The sequence below is a fragment of the Leopardus geoffroyi genome, chromosome X (assembly GCF_018350155.1).
Source record: "Leopardus geoffroyi isolate Oge1 chromosome X, O.geoffroyi_Oge1_pat1.0, whole genome shotgun sequence".
Classification (NCBI taxonomy): domain Eukaryota; kingdom Metazoa; phylum Chordata; class Mammalia; order Carnivora; family Felidae; genus Leopardus; species Leopardus geoffroyi.
Window position 1 is genome coordinate 22068372 of NC_059343.1, and position 7844 is coordinate 22076215.

A 7844-nucleotide genomic window follows, 5' to 3' on the forward strand; every position below is an offset into this window, starting at 1 on the left:
CAAGATGAAAACCGATCTCGGGCTGCTATTTCCTGTGCCCAAAATCAACCCTTGGAAAAACTAAAGGAATAAACAAAACAATATCAACAATAACAGTAAAACAATACTGAGAAACCCCTGAGGGGTACTGAGTATGTATTGAACTAGTACTTGTGTGGGAGGAGGCTCTGAAGTTCAGACAGGTTTGTAGAAGACAGACTTGGTGGGAAGGGAAGGTTTGAAGTGTAGCCTTGATTTTTGCACTTGATTTTGCACTATTTTGCAAAATAGTGAATTTCTGCTGCTTCAGTGAATGAACCTGAGGCAGCTCCTCAGAGCCCATGTGCCAGGACCATGGGGTAATGTCAGGACGGCACCAAAGTTTGGGTTAGTTGACGTGGTATGAGTCAGTGAGTTCAGAGATTGTCCTAAAAACTACCTGAAATCTCTTCTATTGGTGAGGACTGGGCCTTTATTTTTGTGGTCATCTGAATACACTATAAGGCACACATAAAATTAGAACACTTGAGATACAGTCTTTTAGCAAATTCCAGGTAAATAATAATTATTAACTATACTCACTGTGCTATACAGGTTTCTAGATCTTACTCATAACTGAAAGACTGTACCCTTTTATCAGATCTCCCCTCTTCTGTCACCCACCCCAGCCTCTGGTAACAACCATTCTCTATTACTATGAATTATATATATCTGTTTCCTTTCTAGAATCCAAATATAATTGAAATAATTATAATATTTGTCTTTTGGTGTCTGGCCAGTTTCACTTACCGTAATATCCTACTGATTCATCCATGTTATTGAAAACGGCAGAATTTGTCACAACACACGCAAAAATGGTAGCTATGGAAGGTGATATGTGGAACAATTTGTGATCACCATTTCAGTGTATGCATCTATGAAAACATCACATTGTGTGTGTGTGTGTGTATGCATGTATATATGCATACAAAGTAACGTGTAAAAAACCCAAAAGTGTTAAAATAGAATACAAGTATCATAGTAATTATGCACAGGCCAGAATTGTATCCCAGAAGCTTTCAGAAATGGCAGTGATGTCAGTCAGGAGAAGACACAGGCAGAGCTATGAGGCTAAGAAGCAACTGACTTTCTCTGTGGGGTTCTCAATACCATGGCGAGGGTGAGAGGCTTCAGTTACAAACGGGAGCAACTCCGGGACTGTGAAGAACTCGGTGCAACATCTCTAACCTCCAACACTGGACCACAGAGGACTCTGTCCTCCCGCAGCCGTCTCTGGAAGGCCTCTGGCAGCAGTAGCCAGGACAGGTGTAGCTGCACCCGAGTCACAGGCAGTGATGGCATCGACCTAAAGGCAGAAGAGGGACATCGACCAGCACCCAAGAGGACTCAAGGAAAGACACCGAGAGAGGATTGAGGCAGTTCGCACACGGAACACGGGCTCCCCCAAAGGCAACACCTGGCCATTGTCAGCTCGGGGGAGCCCCAGCCATGGCTGCTAAGCTCAGACCCCCAAACATTTCCTACCGCTGGGTGCTTGGAAACGAGACGCTTGGGCTGAGGCCCTCGGACACAGCACAGCAGAGAGAGAGTTCACAGGAGCTGCTAAGAGTCCGCGAAAGCCCGCGTGCGAGTCCTGCGGGAGGGACTCCAGCCCCGCTGGAACCCAGCCCCCCTGCGCATCCCCCCACGCCAACCCCAGAGCCCGCCCCCTCCGCTGTCGATCTGGGGGCCAGGCCCACATGACCGGAAGTGGCCCTTCCAACTTCCTCCCAGCGCTGGGCAGTGAGGCCTGGTCGGACAGCCGCTGCCTCGGCTGAACACGAGGAGGGGGTCCCACGTCCCGTCAGGGGTCAAGGTGAGAGCAGCCCTGGCTCGACCACCGCGGGGACGTTTCTCCGACACCCCCAGCCCCGTCTCCCCTGAAAAGAGGGGCCCACGCAGACCCTGGCCCGTTCCGCCCCTGCTCCGGGGGCTCGGGGACCCCCGTCATGGCCGTTCATCCCAAGTGCCTTGGCTTACCCCGCCGGGTGTCAGGGATTGCTGGCCTCCTCGGCCCCAGGCTGCTGGACGCTGGCGCGGCTCAGCACAGGGAGCCATCCCTCCCAGGCCCTGTGGAGGGAAGGAGGGGACCCTCGTGAGGACTGGGGGGACTCCGTACTCCGCGACAGGGGCGACGCAGCGTCCCCGCTCCTGACCTTGGCCGGCGGGGGGGAGGGGGGGGGTAGGGTCCGGGCCCGGGCCCCGGGGACCAGAGGGAACGTGGCCTGTCCGCTCCTGTCAAGCCTGCAAATGCCAGGAAAGGAAGGCCAGGCTGAGACAGCCCGCCACGTCTAAGAAATACCAGGTGTGAGGCCGGGGGGAGCTGTGTCCCAAAGCTGCAGCCAGCAGTCAGTGGAAGGGAGGGTCCCAGGTCCTACACGGAGCCCAAGTGGGGATTCTGCGTCATTCCCAGCACCCAAGGAACCCAGGACAGAGAAGGCCTGCCACGAGTGTTCATTCAGCACCAGGTGCCCCCTGACTCCGTGGGGGACCGAGGCGCTCCCTCCTCTCGGCCCCGTGGGTCCCCTGGAAGATGGCGGGGTCGCCTTCAGAGCAGGAGACGGGGGTGGGGGCCTGGGTCGGGCCCACAAGTACGGTGCGGAGCCTGAATGTGACGGAGAGGGCCCCCAAACCCGGGACCCAGGGCTCTCCCGAGTCAGTTCGGAACCCCGCTGTCACCCGAGTGGCCCCCAGGCAGGGCTGTCTGGCTGGGGCCAAGGCTCCCCCCACGTGCCTCCACAGGGTGCACGGCCGGGGGTGGGGGGGTGGGCGAGGGGGCAGGCTGACCGGGACGTCGGGAGCCCTGGGGGGTCGCACAGCGGTGCCCTCGAGAACCCTGCAGGGACGGCCTTGGCCAAAGCCCAGGGGGACTCTCCCCGCTGAAGGCTCTCAGGGCAACTCCTGCCCCCCACCCCCGCCCTTACAGGTGTCCTCGCTGCCTGCCAGCCGGGCCCAGGGTCGTCATGCCGCGCCGCCAGAAGAACAAGCTGCGCGCCCACCAGAAACGCCAGGAGGGCCAGGGTGAGGGGCAGGGTGTGGGGGGTGCTCAGGCCGCCGCTGCGGCGGCGGAGTCCCTTGGGGAGGCTTCCCCGGGGTCCCCCCGGGCGGGTGCAGCCCAGCAGCCTCAGGGTGCCCCGGCCCCCGGGTCCCCCGGGTCCCCCGGCGCAGGCGCCGCAAGCCCGCCACGTGAGCAGGGCGCCGAGGGCCCGGCCGCGCCCCCCGCCCCGGGCGCCCGCAAAGACCCCCTCAGCCGCAAGGCCGACATGCTGGTGCGGTTCCTGCTGGAGAAGCACGCCAGCAAGGAGCCCATCACGCGGGCCGCGCTGCTGAAGATCGTCAGCAGGAAGTACGAGGCGCACTCGGCCGAGATCCTCAGGCGCACCTCGGAGCGCCTGCAGCTGCTCTTCGGCCTCGAGCTCCGGGAGGGCGACGCCGGCGGCCGGGCCTACGCGCTGGTCAGCAAGCCGGGCCTGGAGGGCGACGGCGGCGACAAGGGGCCGCCCAAGAGCGGCCTGGTCCTGGCGCTGCTGGGCGTGATCTTCATGAAGGGCAACCGCGCCAGCGAGGAGGAGGTGTGGGAGTTCCTCAACGTGCTGGGCGTGTACGCGGGCCGCAGGCACCCGATCTTCGGGGAGCCCAGGAGGCTCATCACCCAAGACCTGGTGCGCCAGAAGTACCTGGAGTACCGCCACGTGCCGGGCAGCAAACCTCAGCGCTACGAGTTCCTGTGGGGCCCGAGAGCCCGCGCCCACACCAGCAAGATGGAGGTGCTGCAGGTGCTGGCCAAGATCAACGACACGGTGCCCAGCTGCTTCCCCCAGCTGTACCAGGAGGCCCTGCTGGAAGAGGCGGCGCGCGAGAGCTTCCCAGGCGCAGGCATGGTGGCCTCCGCTGGCGAGGCTGCGGGCCCTTCGGGAGCCGGGGAGCCGTCCCGGGCCTGGGTTGGCCGCGGCCGCGGCCGCCGAATCTAGCGAGGCGGGAGGGGCAGCTGCTCCTCCTGCTCGGGGCGGAAGGGGGCCCTTGACCTTCCAGGTAGTGCAGAGTCCGGGGGCTGGAGGGAAGTAAGTAGATCTAACAGTTAAGAAATCTTCAGTTGAACATTTTAAGTAGTGGGCGTCTAAGTGGCTTTTATTTTAACAAAACCTATCTTCTTTTTGATCTTCACATAATTATATTTTAGGTAAAGTTAAATACACAGATACATATTAGCTCGAGATATTTAATGTTTTTTCAAATGTTTTTCCTTTTAAGATAAAGTTTACTTTGCTTCAAGATATGAAGGTATGACCAACATTAGGCTCACATTTTTTTGCATTTCAAAAGGTTTTAAAGTCTCAGTTTTGCTATTTGTAAAGGAATTCAAATATATTCAGTATTTTGTTCAATATCCAGACAAGATGACATGGTACCAGAACAGGATTCAAGGAGATGTGAAAGAATCCAACAGGAAAATAGATGAGGTCACAAAGTACATGAAAAAAAAAAATAAACTTTAAAATGTTTAATGTGTTCAGTTATTTGTTTGCCTTGTTGTTTTTAGTCTTGGTTTTCTAGTATTAAAAGATATCTGCCCTGGAATATCATAGCTTAATAAAGAATATTTGTTGAAGAACAGTGTTTATTTTCTAGTATCTACTGGATTAATTTTAAAAAATTACTTGGGATTTGGTAATTTGGGGTTTCAAAATAATCACATGATCACTATCAATCAGTAAAGATCCAGTATTCCCCAATAAATATGCCAAGTGCTTTACAATATATTGTGTATATTCCAACATTCCGACAAGTCAGGGTTTGCCAGACTCCTTTTACAGATAAATAACTTGCAAGATATCAAGTTCATAAGGCTGGCAATTAACAGAGCTATCGATGGTCTCGGGGACATGAAATGCTTGGCCTAACAGGGGAGGCCCCATTCAGCAGAGGGGCCTAGCAGGACAATTTTCCTGCCAGGCAACTATTGGCTATTTTGGTGTTCTCTATCGTACAGTGCATCATCTCTGACATATGCTGGATCAAAGCAAACAAAAATATTACAAAGAAGTGGGTGGTATCATCTGGAACCAAAATGTTCAGAGTAATGATGGTCATTCGTAAGAGACCCAATATTTGCCCATCACTGTACTTACTGAGTGCTTCACACACATTACAGACAGTTCCAACAGTCCTACAGGCTGGATCTTATCCAACACACTTAACAGAGGAAGAACTCAAAATATTCTCAAGTTCAGGTGGCTGATGAAGTGACAGAACAGGGAGTAGAGCCTGGTCTGATTGCTCTGGAGCCCACACTGTGCCACTCCTCCCTCAGGGCCTCCCCCTTAGGCTCCTCTTACTCCACAACGACTCACAGGCAATAAGAAGACTTTGTAGCCAAACATCAGAAGCAGGCCTAAGGAAGGAAGGTGAGTAGGAGAATAAACCACAATTTAGGGATTGTCTGTGGGCTTCATTTACTAGGATTCTGCTCTCCCTCACCCCAGGGTTTCTTGAGAGCTGACTCGGCCCAAGGTGCAGGCTTTTGTTCAGTTCCAGCATTTTGCCACATTAGAATGTCCTCCTGGGTCATTCCTATCGTGACCCGCTGTCCAACTCCGGAAGCTGACCTGCTGGCGGTTCTTCGCCATCTTTTTCTCTAAAGGACGTTCCTTGTGGCCAACGTGAAGCTGGTCCAGAATCACCTGCCTTCCTCCTGACTTACAACATTCCAACTTCTGGGCGCCTGGGTGGCTCAGTCAGTTGAGCCTCCGGCCTCGGCTCAAGTCAAGATCTCACAGTTTAGGAGTTGGAGCCCCGCGTCGGGCCCTATGCTGACAGCTCACAGCCTGGCGCCTGCTTTGGATTCTGTGTCTCCCTCTCTCTCTGACCCTCCCCCACTCAGGCTCTGTCTCCCTCTCTCGAAAATAAATTTAAAAAAATTAAACAAACCAAAAAAACCCCAATCAAACCCAGAACCTCTATGATAGCCCCAGAGCCTGTCATACAAAAGGTGATTATAGACAGGTTTAGACACATCCATGTAAAAGATCACTTTAGCCACTGAAGTTTAGAACCCCTGTGTCTCTTCACTACACTCTCAAAACAGGCCCTAAGTGGGCTCGTGAGTAGAGTTTGCTTTTGCACAGCTACCTGTTTGGGGATATGATCCTACAGGTAGAAAAGGTTTTTGAAAGCATCCTGATACATGCAGTATATCTTTAATGGTGTGTTATTTGAGACTGGCCTCTGAACAAATACAATGATGAGCGAGCTTAACTAAGTGGTCAATAACGAAAGCCACCCTCGCAATTTGGGCACGAGGAAAGACCATGGATTTCACTATGCAGCAAACACCTACCATGGCAGAATTCCTCAGAACCCAGAGTATTTCTAGGAGAGGAAAATGGTTTCCTGGTAGACTGAACAGCACAGATTAAAATAATCCGTCCTCCTTCTGCTGCCTCTTATCTCAGTGCTTGCCCCAGAGGAATATCCTGGTTTTCCCTTGTGCCTAACAGTACTTGTAAAGTGTTCAGCACATTCAGTCATGCTGAGGGTTGCCCAGACTCACAAGTTAAGGTTTTGACCAAATGTCAATGAAAAGAGAACATTCTTTTCCTATTGAGAATCCGGAACTTACGGTTAGTCCAGAAAGAAGCATTTGAGAGAGGGTGGTCCTTCCCTGCTGAAGCTTTACAGGATCCTCTTGATAACGTGATGTGATCTTGTACTGTGAATTCCAAGGCAGATTTAGCCTCGCCAGAAACTCCACCAGGAATGGAGGGGATTGGTCTCATAATAAATTCTAATAACTGCTCCTTTACAGGATAGCTACTATGCAAGCTTATGGGAGAGACTACAACCACTCAACCACAGGTGTTTTGCCCTCCTCTTTGGCACACTGGTAGGCTATATTGCCCAGTTCACTTGTACTTAGGGTCACATGACTACACTTGCCACTGAGATGTAACTAGAAGCATTTTTTGTCACTGCCTGGTCTAGACATTTGACAGACAGTATCCCACCTCCACACTCTGTTCTTCCCCTCTAGGGCAAACGCTAAGATTCTCTGTTTAGATGATGGAAGGAGCCTGAATCCCTGGGTCAGGTGATAGTACAAAGCCCCTTCCAACCCACATCCAGAAAGGAGCCTTCATTCCATTAAGCCATTCAGATTTCATGTGTGTCTGTCACATCAGCTAGCGGTTACTTTAACACACAGCTGCTATTTCTGTTAGGCTTGTTTAAATACCTCAATTACCAAGATAACAGTGCATAGGTTCTTGCAGCAAAATAATACAAACAATACAGAGAAATCACAATTGCCTGCTTTACATCATGCCTAGTAAATTCAGCAACATCCTCCATGGTGAATAAAATTAGCCTGTAGCAGCTACTATTCTAAAAATGATCGTATGATTCTTTTGCCCTCGCGGGACTTTTTTTTTTTTTTTTCTTCCGAGAGAGCATGCACAGGCATGAGTGGGGAAGGGGCACAGGGGGAGGGGGAGAGGGAGAGAGAGAATGAGAATCTTAAGCAGGCTCCATGCTCAGTGTGGAAGCCGATGTGGGGCTCCATCACGTGACCCTGGGATCACGACCCAAGCTGAAACCAAGAGATGGACACTTACCCAAGTGAGCCATCTAGGCGCCCCTATTTATTTTGTAACTGGAAGTTTGTACCTCTTGAACACCTTTACCACCACTTCTGGCCTCTGCAACCACCAGTCTGTCCTCTGTATGTATTCATTTGGGACCGTGTTCGTGGTGGAGTTGTTTTCTTTAATGATTCTCACATGTAAGTGAGATCATATGATATTTGTCTTTCTCCGAATGATTTCACATAG

At 52.2% G+C, this 7844-nt stretch overlaps 1 protein-coding gene across 1 annotated transcript; it reads left to right on the top strand.

The window, feature by feature from the left end:
- Window positions 1–3203: 3203 nt before the first annotated feature.
- Window positions 3204–3989, top strand: LOC123594329 (melanoma-associated antigen B4-like; the record flags this gene model as incomplete). Its single annotated transcript, XM_045471139.1, has 1 exon — window positions 3204–3989. A coding segment is annotated over one exon (786 nt), but the record flags the coding sequence as incomplete, so codon positions are not given.
- Window positions 3990–7844: the final 3855 nt, after the last annotated feature.